The sequence below is a fragment of the Takifugu rubripes genome, chromosome 22, assembly GCF_901000725.2.
Source record: "Takifugu rubripes chromosome 22, fTakRub1.2, whole genome shotgun sequence".
NCBI classification, from domain to species: domain Eukaryota; kingdom Metazoa; phylum Chordata; class Actinopteri; order Tetraodontiformes; family Tetraodontidae; genus Takifugu; species Takifugu rubripes.
In genome coordinates, this window is record NC_042306.1 from 12,892,160 (window position 1) to 12,908,238 (window position 16,079).

Sequence of the window (16,079 nt, forward strand, 5' to 3'; positions counted from 1 at the left end):
CAGCAAAATAATTAAAACAGCTGGAGACGCTAAGCGTGGTGTTTTTGGGGTAACTGCTCTGACGCCCGCTGTCTTCGTGAGTGACACCGTGCTAATTCCTGCAACGCAGGTTAGCTTAGCATAGCTTGAGGAATGCAAAGGCTATCCGCTGTACACAGACACACATGCACATGAATGAAATGTGTGTGATTTGTATTTATAACACAATACTGGAATTACTTGAAGCTTCTGGGTGCCACAGGTCCCTGAGCACTGCTCACGAGTTCATCAGGAAGAGCCCCGATCATCACCACGAGCCGGTGGTCGGCGCCAGCCGCTGGTTCAGTTCTTCCTCAACACCCTCTTTACCATATTTGGTCTGATTCCTCTCAGACGTCCCCCAAGGAGTCAGGACCTCCCAACAATTTCAGCAATATGGAAAAACCCAATACACACAAAGAACTCTCTCAAAACGACTACATCAAAATAGGAAATTTAAAATAACAGGATTGATTTCACATCTCAACAGTCTTTCGGGGTTGCCCGCCGCGGCCCATCTGCGTCTGTTTCCGCCCATTCATCATTTCCTCCGTCATCAACTCTGTGTTTCTTCCTTTTCCCTCCTCGCTCCATCTCTGTCTCCAACTCCCTCTGCAGATATTCCAGGCTTTGTCTTCCTCTCCTCCACTGGAAGATTATTTTAAGGGGAGACAGGCGGCGGGAGACATTTTTTATTTGACCCTATTGAGGTTCATTTAGAGGATCGTTAGACAAGAGAAATTATTCCACAGCGATTTGCGACGAGGTCAAAGGTCAAACCTCAAAGAGCAATTTGAGCGTCAGGTAGCCTCAGCAGCTACCGAAGCTTTTCCCCCTCAAACTTACACGCGACGTTTTGATTTCAACCAATCAGATTCTCGGAAGTAGCTGTTTTGCTGCCGTCCCACGGCGTTCCGCAGGGCCCCGCGCCCCCCCGCCTCTTCTCCGGCCGATGATGTCATCGGAGTGACAGCCGCAGCAGCCGTACGTGAACGGCGTGAAGGCGACAGAGACGCCCGAGCGGCGGGCGCGGCGCGGCTGCATCACGCGGTGGCGGCGGGAGTCGGGGGGGGCGGGGAGGTGGAGGATTATGAAGATTTATTCCTCGGGGGCTCCGGCGGCGCTGGCGTGATAATGATACCATAACACAAGGTGCCATAAAGAAAACGCTGTCAGCTAAATGAAGAGCGGAGCGGCGGAATGTCCTCGCCGTCGTGTGATCAATCACAGCTGCCACGTCGGGAGCTGCTGATCAACAGAGCTGTCACTGTCAGCTCCTCCTGCTTTCTCCCCTTTTGCTGGTCATCGGCGTGCACGTGACTGCGAGTCTGGGTCAGTTCGCCGCTCTTCTCCCCCCCTCGCCCCCCTCGCCCGCCTGCCTACAGTACCTCATGTGAGTCCTGATAAGGAGCGCGGCGCCATCAAACATGTTGGCCACATACTGGCTCAGATCGCACACGTGCACGGACGCCCCGCGCCTCTAATGTTTCACCGTGAGGGAGAAAAGGCCGCATTCATCATCCCGACAGAGGCAGAATGGAGAGAGACGTCCCTCCGTTATCTCCACACACACGCTCTGTCACAGATTTATAGTACACGGCTTTAATGGCGCCCTCACACACACCTCTCTCCGCGCACCTCTCCCCTCACACGCAAAAACACACATCCATCCATCACCCGCCTTCCTCTTCCTGTTTTCACCCGCCTCTCCATCTTTCCTCTATCTGCTGTCCATCTCCTCTCCCTCTCCTCCATTTTCTTCCTTGTCTCCCCCCCTAAAGTCCTACAGGTATAAAGAGGACTTTGTGTCACCCCAAGATGGCTCAGGCATTAAACACCTCCTGCTGGTGGTTGTAAGCGGCGCCGGCGTCCTGATGGCCCTGGCTAACGCTTTTAGCGGCGCTAATTAAAGTCCTTTTAAAGCCAAATAGAGTCAAGGGCCTCTTAAAAGATAGAAAGACTCCATCTGCAAATCAGAGCCCGTTGTGCAGTTTGCAGGCTGCTGTAAATGTCCTGCAGTGGAACAATGTCCCCGACCTACTTTTATGGGGTTTACGTGTGAACCAGGATGGCGAGGACGCCGCGCAACCTCCAACATCTCCACACGGAGGTTATGTCATCCGCTCGCCGCTCGACCGTGTTGTGTCGGCCCCGCCCATTATTCCGACCGCCCAGGGGCGACGACCATTCACAAGACATCAGGGTCTGTAAGCTGATGTCCACGGCTGTGCTCGTGCTTGCGTGCGTGCGTGCGCGAGCGCGTGCACCCAAACATCATCCATCGCATGATTGTGTGCTGATTTTTCATTTTCACCTGAGCAGAAGAGGATTTTTTTTTTGTATGCAGAAGTTCCCCCTCGCCTACAATTACACACACTTTACACTGCCGTGCACGCACGTGCACACCCTTTCACCCTTCCATACAGACCTATAATTTGCCAGATGCGGTGAATTGCTAGTTACTATGGCAACTGCAGTAGGGTGAGGGTTTCTACCCCCCCCTCCTTTTTTTTTTGCTCATTTTTGGAAACAGGGCCGCACAAAGATCCATGGTGACGGTGACCACAGAGCTGAATGAAGCAGCAAGACCCCCGAATGTGGGCGGAAAAACCCGGAGTTTGGGAACGAAGAGAGGGAACGTCACGAATATGGACGAGGACAGTGATGTCAAAGCTAATGAGCTGAAACTGGGGCTAACAACTGACACGTGCCTGCAAATACAAACGGTTTCCCTTTTCTGAATCAGCTCCGGGAAGAGCCTGAGCCAATGAAAGCAAGGCATGGGGGATTATCCACGCACACGCACACACACACACACACACACACACACAACCCAGAAAAGCACTGCATCTGGGTTGAACTGATAAGAGGAAATTTCCTCCCTTCAGGGAATCAAGCAAATGGAAAACACAAGGAGATGTGAGACGAGGTGTCGGCTCAGGAGGGAAGAGGAGCTGGAGGTGAGCGCCGGAGGCTGCAGCCCTCGTGTAAACAGCATCGCAGTCGCACCTCGCAGAGACGGGGAGAAATCGGGAATTTTGGAATTAAAATCGCCCAGAAGAATTTCAAATAAACGTGTGCGCGCAGCACAGATGCTGCTTTACAAACAGATTCAAAGAAATGGCAGATAATCAATAAACAGCATGTAGACAAGCTCTCTCTCTCTCTCTCTCTCTCACACACACACACACACACACACACACACACACACACACTCTCACTATGAATACAGCTGAAGACAAACGTGCAGGTTTTCAGAGCAAAAATAGGAACATCCAACATTGAAGTGAATTCTTTTAAATGTCTTGCATGGAACTTTAAAGTGGACTCGTCCTTCATTTGCCCTCTGGAGGGGGCTCGTGACGCCGCCTGACGCCACGTCCACTTTTTATCCGAGCCACTGGCGGGTGTCTCGAACGCGGCTGACGACTGCCGCAGCGCCCACGTCATCCGACGGGAAAGCCGTCTCTTCCCTTCCTCCCCTTTAATCGTCATGCGATGCAAATTGGGTCCCAAGCTCTGCCTCATCGGGCCGCGGAGCGCCGGCCAATCAGAGGAGAGGGAAAAATCGGAGAGGAATTTGCATAAATCTGCATGGCTAATGCCTCGCAAATTCACCTTTTTCCTCAGCGACGGAATAACACATCCGACCTTAAAGTAAATCCAAAGCTGTCGGCCAAATCCATTCATTATTCGTCCCCTAAAAGGCGGCCGAGAGGGAAACAAACTGCATTGGTTTGTGTAATTGCCCATGAGCAGAGAGAGAGATAGAAGGAGGAAGAGGAAAGTGTGTGAGAGGAAAACTAGTGAATAAACAAAGGAGATGGATGAGTCTATTAAAGAGGCAGCTAATCCAGGCTATTAGAGGCCTGGTGAAGGAGGGTGGGAGGGGAGCAGACACATGTTGGGTTAATGGCTCTAAATAGAGACCTAAAGCAGAGGAGAACTGAAGATAATTATGATGGGAACAATCTTCTTCATCCTCTTTGGGCCTTTAAACACGTTTGGGCATCAAAACCTCGCGGTTTGGTTTTTATTGTTAAAAGGCCCAAATTTGTCAAATTTGTGTGGAAAATGTGATTAAACCAAGTGTTAGTGTGTAAAAAAAAAAGTGTTTTCATGGGTTTTCTTCAGATGAGGCCTGAGTCAGCAAAACTAGATTAGATTAAATCTTCCTTTTGAATGAAGTAAAACCAAAAAAAAGTATTATATTGGTTATTTTTACCCATTTTCAGTCATATCCTTTTGGAATAACCAGCATCGACAGAAAAGGGTTCTTCAGGGTCGGGGAAAAGGCCTTGGAACGTCCTCTTTTCTCCACCTTGCAAACTGAAAATCCTGCTGACAGGACAACAACCCTGAGGAGGTGCTGAGGAGACATCGGGACGCTGGGACGCTGGGACGCTGGGACGCTGGGACGCTGGGACGCTGGGACGCTGGGACGCTGGGACGCTGTCCTTCAGGGTTCCAGCAGGAGGATTAACAGGTGGAGGAAGCGCGAGTCTTTCGGATTTACGATGACGCTTATTGAGAATTCCTTATATGGACCCAGAGACATGAAGTGAGGGGATTTGTGGAAATGAATGCAACAGAGAGAGAGGGGGGGGGGGGGAGGGGGGAGGACTGGAAAGTCACTTTTGCGTCATGGTGATGTGTAAGTGTGTATCTGAGACTCACAACTCCCATCCAGTCTGGCTGCAGAATGATGGAGCGCCGCACGCGTCCGGCCAATGGGAGCGCGACGCGTCGCAGGCGTCACTGTAGCGGAGAGTCCACGCTGTCTCCAGAAGCTGAGTGAGAAGGGGCAGGGTAAACAAGTGGGACACACACACACACACACACACACACACACTAACCACAGTGGACAAGCCTTCACTCCTCATTAAGTTCAGCGCTGCCCTGAGGGGGGTACGAATACATCACCACAAAGGGAGGAACCAAAACAACACAAGCACCCACGATGGTGGTTGGTTGGACGAGGAACCTCCTGCCGAGGCATCTTGGCTGCCCCCCGGTGGCGGGCTGCAGTAAGGGATTGGTAAACTGCTGGTGGGTGAAGAAGAAGCCGCCCATTTGAATGTGAACGTTGTGGCCTCCAAAGCCTCCAGCCGATGGAGGCACTTTAAAATTCTTTATTTTACTGTCAATGTGCACTTATTATTTACATTTAAAGAATCTGTTGACATTGTCTGTTCATCTCTTGAACTCCAAAAGTTTTTCGGGGGGGCACAGAATGAGATATTAAATCTGATTATAATGATTATAGTGAATATAATCTATTAATACAACACTGAGTTAAAATAGAGTTCATGGATTATTCCAATAACTGGATCTCTAGATGTGCTAAAACAGCACATTTCCCCTGAGAAAAAGGAAAAAAGGGAATGTTCTCTTCTTGTTTATAGGACATGTGTGGGTGTTTAAACCCCCCAGAACAAAGTGTAAATGTCATGTTATCTACGCCTCGTGAGCTGAACATGTTATTACATTAAATAATAATAATTTGTGTGAGTGTGTGTGGGGGGAAGGGGGGGGGGGGGATTTGCTACGCTACACGGGTGCCTCGCTGTTATTTTGCCTTCCGTAACCACAAACTGGCATCCTCTGTCACATCCGCCATGTGATGTCTTCGATTATCTCCTATCTTACAGTAACACCCACACAACCGTTTGCTTATCAATTAGCATTTGCCACAACCATAAGCTAGCTGAGCGCCTCACGCCGCGGTTAGCTTTGGTAAAGCGGCGGCCTGGTGATGCTTAGTGACATTATTGCGACGTTCCTGGAGTCTCACACGATGAGTCCAGACAAGCGTCCCCATTTAATGAAAGCAGTGAGAGCACAGTGGACTTCAGGCCTGATTTGGGGGGGGGTCATGCATAAAAGGCTGGGCAGCCTGGCCTTTCTTTGACACAGATGCTTCCCAGCAATAATTTCTTTAAAAAGTCTGTAAATGGGATTTGAGGACGAAATGTTTCAAGACGGTGACTGGTCATTTGGTTCAAACAAATAGAAAATACAGCTCTGGGCTGCCTCCCTCTCAGGACAACTGTATCCTTCCTTTTGTATGCCACCAAACACAGATATATCCTCCTCCTTTATCCTGGATCTGCTCTCTGCTTCCACGTGACGGATCACCCACATTAAATGCGGCCATTTCGGGCGCAACACGCTTCCTTCTACTTATTGGTTTCAGATAAAACGGCGATATTTCCATTCATCTATTTCCGTACGTCGATTCGGTGTTATTCAGCCACGCAAACACTCAGGAGAAGTGCAGCCTTATACACACACCTCCTCTCTTCTCCTTGGTCATTAATAATGTACTGATGGCAATGCTGCGTTCACTGACCCATAGCCTAGCCATTCATCAAACAATACAACTAGCATATGACCATTATAAATATGCTCGAGATGAATGTTCAGCTGGCGGCAGAAATGATCCAGGGCTTTGAGATCATAAGGACAGATGTGATCAGGAACTCAAACATTTAAAGAAGCAATATTTTCATCCTGTAAAGAATCTCTTGTGATAAGGAGAGTCATCAACCATGTAAAATCACACGGTCTTCAACTGTTATGCAGGCCCATTATTACTTTGACCTACTGGATAATGTGTTTTCTAATTAGTCCTCGTTTTAATGACTGATGCACTGGGGCGGTGGTGGTGAAGCTTTAGCTGCGAGAAGCTGCCGGAGTCCTGCAGGAAACGTTGCAGCGGTGCGTTGGCGCCCTCTAGTGGACAACACTCGACTCCACGGGATATTTTAACCACTGCTCACGGAAAAAAAAAGAATATTGTTCCTTCTTTTTCACAGTATCACGACGACCAGAATTACAGTCTCGATTCTATTTAAAATATCCTGATGGAGGCACAAATATAAATAAAGCATTTTTCTGGAGGAGGTTGGAGATGCGACGAATGTGTCCCTGCTGCAATTGACATTACTCTTTAGAATCAATCAAAAGCTTGTGTCCTGATGGGAAATCTGGTGAAAACAAAAGTCTGAAATCCATATTTGATTTAATCTCTACGTGAGTCACAGACTTTTGCCTTAGAATATCATTAAATAAAGTAAAATGTGCTGCAGAAATGCTAATAAATGCTGATCATGTGCATGCTCGTAGAGACATATTAGCAAATTGAAATTGAAATATTCTTGTGCATTGTAACATTGATTAATGTAATAATTGATTGAAAGATATTTGCTGGTTTAGTAACTTATTGGTAATGCTGGCAGCATTGTTGGGATGTATGATACTGTGGGTATGAGGAGAAATGAGATTTCTATCTCAAAAAGAAATTATAAATATGCTGGGCAGCATATTACTAGAGAATTATAGTGTGATAAAACCACAGTAGGAATCAAATATGAGCCGTTCTGTGACTTCTCCAAATATAATAACTAAAATTCCCTGTTCAATATTTTCTTCATATTTAATTCTGCTTTTTATTTTTTTTAAATTCTTATTAAATGAAGATTAAAATCTAAAAGAAGCTCTTGGCTCTTTTGGACTGTCTGGCACGGTTGCGAGGCAACAGGATGTGGGCGGGGCGAGCGACTTGATTAGCCATTCAAACCTCGCGGTGGGCGGAGCCTCTGGCAGCAGTTAAGGGGCGCAGGCGCTGCAAGACCGGATCCGAAGTGAACCGCAGCTGCGCTTTTAATCTTCCTAAAGTGCCACCTTTGCGCCTGCCTTTCCCCCGGCCCGGGTAAGTTTTCGCCGTGACTCGGTACGGGACTGGAGGAGGACATGTCCAGCCTCAACTGGAAGCCTTTTGTCTTCGGCGGGCTCGCTTCCGTGACGGCGGAATGCGGTGAGTGATGGGCGCAGACACCGGCGGAGGCCACGCACGCTGCGATCGGTGCGATCTGCTGTCGGCTTCGGTCCTGGAAAACAACCTCTTTGTTTCTGTTCCAGGGACGTTCCCCATCGACTTAGCCAAGACTCGGCTCCAGGTCCAAGGCCAGGTGGGCGACAGCAAGTACCGAGAGATCCGGTACAGAGGCATGCTCCACGCTATGATGAGGATAGGAAGAGAGGAGGGGCCCCGGGCTCTGTATTCAGGGTCAGTCTGGGCCATTGACTCAGTTGTCTCCTAAACTCCCCTAAACCAAGTTTCTGGGGTTCTGTCTGATTGCCTGGTGCTGAAACTTCTAATAATCTCTGACCTTTACAGGATCGCCCCTGCAATGCTGCGCCAGGCCTCCTACGGGACCATTAAAATCGGCACATACCAGAGCTTCAAGCGACTGCTGGTTGAGCGACCCGAGGGTGAGCTTTTCTGGTGTCTCTCGCCCCCCTCCCGACATGTGCCTTCCATTAGAGGCAGTTGCAGATGTGCATTTTGCCATTTGGGCCTGCTTGTGTCAGACGAAATGCTCTCCTGTCTTTCAGATGAGACTTTGCTAACCAACGTGATCTGTGGTATCCTCTCTGGAGTCATATCCTCGACCATCGCCAACCCCACTGATGTGCTGAAGGTAGCAGTCAAAGTTGGTTTTAACTTGGGAGTTTTTAGGAGCTCCGTGAGCTCAGAGCTGTGGAGCAGGTTAGGCAGGATCAGGCTCTGCGTTTATGTGGAACTGCTCTATCTCTGGGCCTCAGACGGGCCTATAGGGTGATCACAGGGTGAGGAACTGTCACAACCCCAGGCTGGAGGTGTTGGAGCGTGCCGAGTGGAGGAAAGGGCATGTTGATGCAACACAGACTCCCGCTTGAGCTTTATTTAGAGATGGAAACTGAGACTTAACATGGTGCTCTATATAAATAATTGATTTAAAAATGTGAAGGGTCTGTACCTTTATGTATGCTTAGCTGTAATGGACTAGTTAAGAATGTAGGAAATGAAGGTGCTGTTGCAGGAGACACGCGTCTTGGCAACATGCTAATTGGCTAAGATCGGATCGTCCTTGAAGTAACGCACATTTTTTCGCGTGAGGACGCTCTGCTTGTGTCCGTTGTGCTCCGTCCTGTCCTAAAAGGTCAACTTTTCTGTGTGGACAGATGCTGAGTGTTATTGCAGGAGAGAGGGGCTTAGATTGGCTGTTGTGGCGCTAAAAGGATCGTGGGGGCACTTTATGTTAACAGAGGGCGACCGAGCGGAAAAGTTAAACGTAGAGCTGATTGTTGAGGGTCGGACAAACCTTCAGGTGCATTAGTACCTTTACAGCGTCGCTTAGAAACACATGTTGCATCTGTCTTGGACACGTTTGCACAGTCATGCTGCCAGTTACCACATAAAAATCTTTGTATAATGTATAATTCAACTTTGTTTTTTTAGAATAGAAAGCTTCTGTTTTTAATTAAATGCTCTTCAACACGATAAAGTCTAGTGGTTAAAAATAAAGAGCAGAAGAGACTCGCGCTAACGTGCTAATATTAGTTTTGAGGTAATGTAATCATCTCATGTAGCGTTAGCATTAGCCACTGTGGCTCATCTGGAGCAGGATGTGTTTTACGAGCTGGGGGCAGATCAGCTCCGAGCCAACTTTAAGCAGCAGCCCCGACAAACACGACCAAGTTAAGCACGCTCTTGAGAATTCCTGGAAACGAGGACGGAAGACGTTGCCAAAATTCCCTATATTGGGCTCTGGCGCCCAAATATAGCCAGCTTAACGACTGAGCGTGGAGTGTTGAAACGTCAAGATTCTGCGCTGGTTTTGCTTGTAGCGCCTCGGGTTTTGACCGTTGTGGCGTCTCTGTCTCTCTTCCCAGATCCGAATGCAGGCTCAGGGAAATTTAATCCAGGGCAGTATGATGGGGAACTTCATCAACATCTACCAGCAGGAGGGGACACGGGGGCTGTGGAAGGTACGGAAGAACAAATCCGCACCACATCTGTCGCCAGAGGCGCCCAGGTGCCCGAAACGCCTCTCTACATTTGCTCTTTCTGCCTCAGGGCGTCTCGCTAACGGCTCAGCGCGCGGCCATCGTTGTCGGAGTGGAGCTGCCAGCCTATGACATCACCAAGAAGCACCTGATCCTGTCGGGTTACATGGGGGACACGGTGTACACACACTTCTTGTAAGAGTCCTGTTTTCAGTCTGATGGTGTTTACGAAGGGGCACATGCTTCTCCAGGATAACTTTACAAGCAGCTGGCGCTTTTCATCTTGTGAAAGTTGTTAGAAACTTGTTTTTGCATATTCGGATGCAACGATTAAAGTCAGACCAGCTGCCAAGCTTGTTGGTTGCTTATCATCCCTCCCCAGGTCCAGTTTTGTCTGCGGCCTGGCGGGAGCTTTGGCCTCCAACCCGGTGGACGTAGTCCGGACGAGGCTGATGAACCAGAGAGGCGGAGCGCTGTACCAGGGAACCCTGGACTGCATCCTGCAGGTCAGTACCACACCTGTGGGTCTGGGGGCGCTTTTGAGCCCCCCCCCCTCCACCAACCACTCAGCTTTCAACATGTTTGTCTTTCTCTAGACGTGGCGCCACGAGGGCTTCATGGCGCTCTACAAGGGTTTTTTCCCAAACTGGCTCCGCCTGGGACCCTGGAACATCATCGTATCCTTTAATTGTGTCGTTAGAGCCGGTGTGTTTGTACACACTCTGTTTAATGCCTCGGTCCCTGCTCACCCCCTCACGTAACCTTCTGAGAGCACTTCCTCATTAGCGCTGCCACTGCCTGTGCTTGGGGAGGGGACCAGGAGAGAGAGGGAAGCGCTGGCAGGTCATCACGGATCTCCAGCCGGGCTGAAAAAAAAAAGATGTAACGAGTTTATCGACTCGCGGCGGCAGCGTAGATTGAGACGGGTTGTTTTTGAGCCGCGGTCATTGTTAGCATCCACTCCTCCGTCCGTGCTCCTTCACTCCGTCTCCAGTTCTTTCTCACGTATGAGCAGCTAAGGAAGATCAACGTGTGAGCGATGGGGTGTCAAATGGAAAGAAAAAGTGCCACCTCCCCTCCCCGTGATCTTTACCGACCAAAACTAGGACTGGATGGATGGTGAGAGGATCCTTGCTGGAACCACCGGAGCGGTTGAAGAGTCGGTGTCGACCCCAAATGCGTGGACGACGCTCCTTCCCGATGTCGGCTCGTCCGAATCGGCTCCTTGTTTCTTTTCCCTGTTTGTTTACTGCTTCGTGTGGGAGGAAAAAAGACAAAAACAGCCACAGTTCAGTTATAAGCTATCATGGCTGCGGCTAATCTGCCGAGATAAAAACGAGGTTTTCCCGAGTTTTTTTTGTTTTTGTTTTGTTTGTTTTGTTTTTGCCAAAAAGTGACCTGAAATTGTGTGCCTTAGTTTTACGACGCTGACTGTGTGTGTGTCTGAGCTGCAAGCGGATGTTGGAGAGGCAGCAGCTGGCTCCTTCGGTTATTTCGGGCAAATGTTGGTGTGTATGAAAACCAAGAACAGGCGTGTGTTTTTCTTTTATTGTTATTTTTTTATAGATGTGTATATATCTGTCTTGCTTTGGGATGTGGGTGTTTCGGTGCGCATCTTCCTGGAGGGACCCAGAAAGATGCCATGACTTTAATATTTACTTTAATAAATACTAGTTGTATAATCACCACTATGGGACTCCACATGGAACGCTTCACACGCGGCAGAAATAGCGCTTGGCAGCCGCGATCGACCCTCTGTGTGTTACTTAAATCCACATATAGGGCTTTCTGCTTAAGGAACGGAGCCTGATTAGTGTATTGAAATCTTATATAATGCACTTAAAAGCGGCACGGGCACAGTGAACTCATACCTCCAACTGTATTTGTTTCATTTGCGAGCTTTGACTCCAAATATGCGGCTGGTTGTTGCCAGCATTATTTTATCTTCTGTATTGGAAATGCTGCTGTCGCCTCAGGATATTTGAAACGAAATAAAGAATCCCGCATGCGAGCCTCGTGTCTGGTTGTGGCCACTGGGTGGCGCTGTGGAGCCGCGGATCCCAGCGGCTGCGAGTTGGATTCCCAGCACTCGTCTTCGGGGCCACGAATGTAGCACAGTTGTGTTGTTTCTAAGGGAATGCCCAGCATCCCTCAAACAATGGCTGATGAATAATTCAAGGGGACCTAAGATGTAATTGCTTCGCTTCTGTCGGTAAATTCCCAGATTTCCCTCATCAGAGCTGCTTTTGAGGAGACGTGGGAGCGCAAAGAGGGAAACTTTGCGGTGAACTCGCCGCCGCGTTCCTCCTGTTATTTATGGAGCGTCTCTGCGGGCTTTGGTGCTCGGGCGAGAACTGTCGTATCTGCTTCATCTGTCACGCAGCCTCGTTGCCTTGGTGACGAGCATGGGTGCCCTGAAAACTTTATTTCCCGCCCTCCCGAGGGCGATGGAGATGGCGCTCAGCACACTGGCGTTTTTGGTTTTCCAAGGTCAGCTGACATTTGCATTGAAATCACGGCTCCAGAGCGACGCAGCTTTGAACAAAGCGGGCGTCAAAATAATGTGTGTGTCAAGGATTTGGCGTATACTGTATAACATCCCTGGCAGCATCCTCTCCGAGCTGGATGAGGGTGGCCCTGCGGGATTCCAGCAGTCAGACATGCTGCATTATGGGTATTATTCTGTGGCCCGGCCCAAAGGTGCAGGGGAGGAGGGCTTTATTATGTTCCAGGGATCAGGGGCAGCGTTTTTTCTGTGTGAGGAGGATAAGGCCTGTCTCCGTTCCCAACACCCTGCCCCTTCCCTTCCCTTCTCTCCCCCTTTGTCCCGTCCGTGGAAGCGCTGTCCCTCGTACCGGACGGATAAGTGGACGAGCAGATGGACGCGCCGGTCGATCCGCGTGAATGTGACCGTGCAGCGTCTGAGCTGCACAATGCTGACACGGATAAAACAAAATCCCCGACTCCTCTTCTTCCTCCCTCAATATCGGAGCTGGAAAAACGGGCTGAAGGAAGATGGAACAATGCAGTTTGCCTTTCCCGACTCTTCACACAAGCGCGTGCGTGCGCGCGCGGTTTGAGTAAAATAGATGCCACCCTCAAATAACCACAGATTCTGCATAACATCAGGTTCCCTTGCTGCTGGAAGCTGTCCGACGCGTCCTTCCCACAGGGAACTGCCTGCTCCTGCAGCTTGAAACCGTGCCTGTAGTGATTACTGTGATGAATTGAAGAGCTCGGTGTGCGTGCGTGCGTGTGTGTGTGTGTGTGTGTGTGTGTGTGTGTGTGTGTGTGTGTGTGTGTGTGTGTGTGAGAGAGAGGATTTAAAACAAGAAGAGACGATGAATCCGCCACTAAAGAAAACAATTCTTGTGTGATGCTTCGGGGAGCTGTTGTCCCAGACAAACACTGGCGACAGTTTGATAAATCACGGGGGGGGCGCGCAAGGGAGGGTTATTCTTGGTATTTGCCACATGCAGTGATGTTAATCTGAGGTGTGTCGTGGCTTCTCTGAGGACGCAGCGTCTTGAGGAGTGGCGCCCAGAAGGCCTCCTCCCTCACACGTGGTTTCGACCATCAGGCCTGGTTGGGGTCTGCACCTCCCTCAACTGTTCTCATGTCTGCTGGACGTCCCGCACATGCTGCTGGGGTATAAGCCCAGTTTGGGGCGCAGTCATCACTAATGAGGCGGTTTGATGAAGGCACACCCCGAACACTGACACGCTCCAGCACCCGAGTCAGTAATTCCTCTTTAGCTGAATTAAAGAAGCGGGAGGGGGCTGGATCGTGGTGCAGCTGACCTACATTCACACAGCACTGGAAAGGGGGGACCGACACCCCGGGGAGCCGATGGTGATGCCGCCCCATTGATCCATGAAAACGGGAACGGGGGGAGAGTGTGACGGATCTGTTCCGCCGCGTCGACTCCTTTGACTCCCGCAGTCAGAAGTTAAGTCGTCTCACGAGAAGGTGAGACAACTGTGAATCGTTTTAAGGTGATTATCATCACCAAGCTCTTCAGATGTGACACGTGGCTTCATGGTTCAATTAATAAAACATGGATTTGGCAGGTTAGAGAATCTACTCCTGTGGATTTTGGGATCATCCAACTTCAGGTCAAGATTTCTTCCCATTTAAAAGTACCTTCTTCCCACCGTTGTGGCCTGAAACTGCTCGTCAATGGGCTCAGGCTCTGGTGAGTAACTCAAAATATCTTCTGAGTTGCTCCATTTAAGGACTAGATCCCACTAAACTTTATTTTAAAGCCGCACTGATGCTTTCATTTTCACAAAATGCACAATTAGACCATCTGCATTTGGTTTTCCCTTAAATTTTCAGCCTTGACCGCCTCTTCCTCGGCTCGATCTCATTACTTCGGAAGACTAAGAGCAGATGAGAACCGACCACCGGATCCTTCTCATCTTCAGTGTTCTGCGATTCCAGATGCTAAACACTAGGCTGAGCTCATGTGCTTTCCTGCGGCTATTAAACCGGAGCAGATGAGTAAGAATTCCCTCTGAAAACTTTACTGGTACTCAACCAGCTACCTGAAGAAAGAGAATAGTCTATGAGAAGAAGGAAAGACACATGTCCTGATTCCCTGCTGCTCTCCAATTAGCTCTCAAACGCAGTCTCAGCAACTGTGAGGAAGATTCACTAAAGGGTCGCTAGAAATGTCCAGGCTGTCCACGAGCTGCCAGCTCCTATAACTCCAACTCAAAGCTACAGTCAGGTGTGCGTTGGTGTTGGGAGACAGCCAGAAATGCTGCGTCTGCACAGTAGGTTGTTAAGCTTGGAGATCGTAATTTGGCAGAGGAGGCTAACCTGACGGCGCGGTAGCATTTAGGACGGCGCCATCTCCACAGAGAATTGTATACGCCAACTTATATACGCTTGCTGAGCCGGGTCAAGGCTGGAAAACCATCATGGGAATTCTTTTCCCCAGCAGACCTCTGGAACCAGCAGTAACGCTGGTGTATGCGCTGGCGACTCCGTGACCCCCCCCCCCCCACACACACACACATGCACGATTGACCCGATATGACTACCCAGAGGAATAAATGAATCCACCAAAATGCAGGGCTGATTAGGAGCTCTGATCACAAGACAGAGGCCCTGTAGTTCAGCCAAAACTCAAATCTAATTGCCGAATGTCTAATAATTTGCAGACGAAGTGCTTGAAAGTCTCAGTTTTGGCAGTTTTGAGCTCTTTGATCTTTCGCCGACCACGTGAATCAGATATTTTGGAGATGTTGCTTAACCCCCCGGCCGTCCTCGGTCACCCGAACCCAACATTCATCCTGAAAGTTAGGAAAGTTTAGCTCCAACCGGCAGTGTATGGGGAGATTTGACCTATGACCTCTGCGGAAGCCCCCTTGTCAAACAGGCGCCAGCTCCTCCTGAGAGGGTTGAAAAAAGCAAACCCTCCAACATAGACTAAAGACGGAGGACTTTGAGAACGCAGGCGCCGCCATCCTGCCCCGGCAGCATCATCCATGTCCAGAGTCTCCATGGAAACGCCCTGGAAGCTGCTGCCCATCTGTAGATCAGCTCATGTGTTGCAGGCACGGGGAAAACGCTTTTCTCGGGGTCTTTTCCTGTCACAGGAGACGTCTGTGGGGTGGGTGTCCCTCAGTGGGGGCACGTGACCTCCTATCGTGCACAGTCCTTTCAAAGGAGCAACCTCCGGCGTCCTCCAGGAACCAGACGTGACTTAAGGCCTTGACCTCACTGAGAGGACAGTGGACCTTTTCCTTTCGCCTTCAGATCCAGATGTTCAGCGTTTCTGCTTGCGCAGATGTGCGGCCGCTCCTGTGGGCTGCATTTTTCTATTTGATTTATTGGAAAAATTGGAATGGGAAAATGCAAGCAAGCAATAGAACATTGCTAGAGCCCTCATAAGGAAAAGAAAACCCTTAAGGCGCATCCTAGTTTAATTTGTCTGTCAAAATCCAGAGTATTTCTGTGCCACGTTAACAATTTACACGCAGCCAAGCCAAATTCAGCCAGCTGAGCTCACTGAGGCTAATTAGCCAAATAGGCCGATTATTTAATGGATTGAGAGATCAATAATAATAACACAGCGCAGCAGAGGCAGTGAGGGCGGAAAAGAGGACACACTGTTACAGTCTCCAGGAAACAGGAGTCACATGTCCTGCCGAGGCACGAGGCTTCATGTCACACCGGAATCTGCTGAGGGAACAACCGCAGCACTGTTGCTGGGAACC

At 49.6% G+C, this 16,079-nt stretch overlaps 1 protein-coding gene across 1 annotated transcript; it reads left to right on the forward strand.

Moving 5' to 3' along the window:
* The first annotated feature begins 7,620 nt into the window (after positions 1-7,620).
* Positions 7,621-11,863, forward strand: LOC101070555 (kidney mitochondrial carrier protein 1). Its single transcript, XM_003975854.3, has 9 exons — positions 7,621-7,837; positions 7,942-8,089; positions 8,201-8,295; positions 8,419-8,504; positions 9,739-9,834; positions 9,923-10,047; positions 10,235-10,358; positions 10,449-10,529; positions 10,847-11,863. The coding sequence occupies exons 1-9, from the start codon at positions 7,774-7,776 to the stop codon at positions 10,886-10,888; spliced, it is 861 nt and encodes a 286-aa protein (XP_003975903.1). The 5' UTR covers positions 7,621-7,773; the 3' UTR covers positions 10,889-11,863.
* Positions 11,864-16,079: the final 4,216 nt, after the last annotated feature.

Bases quoted from the DNA above. Each gene is read 5' to 3' on its own strand.
- LOC101070555 (XM_003975854.3), top strand. From the start codon at position 7,774: ATGTCCAGCCTCAACTGGAAGCCTTTTGTCTTCGGCGGGCTCGCTTCC. The intron at 8,505-9,738 runs GTAGCAGTCAAA...CTCTCTTCCCAG, and splicing joins ACCCCACTGATGTGCTGAAG to ATCCGAATGCAGGCTCAGGG. The intron at 10,359-10,448 runs GTCAGTACCACA...GTCTTTCTCTAG, and splicing joins CCCTGGACTGCATCCTGCAG to ACGTGGCGCCACGAGGGCTT.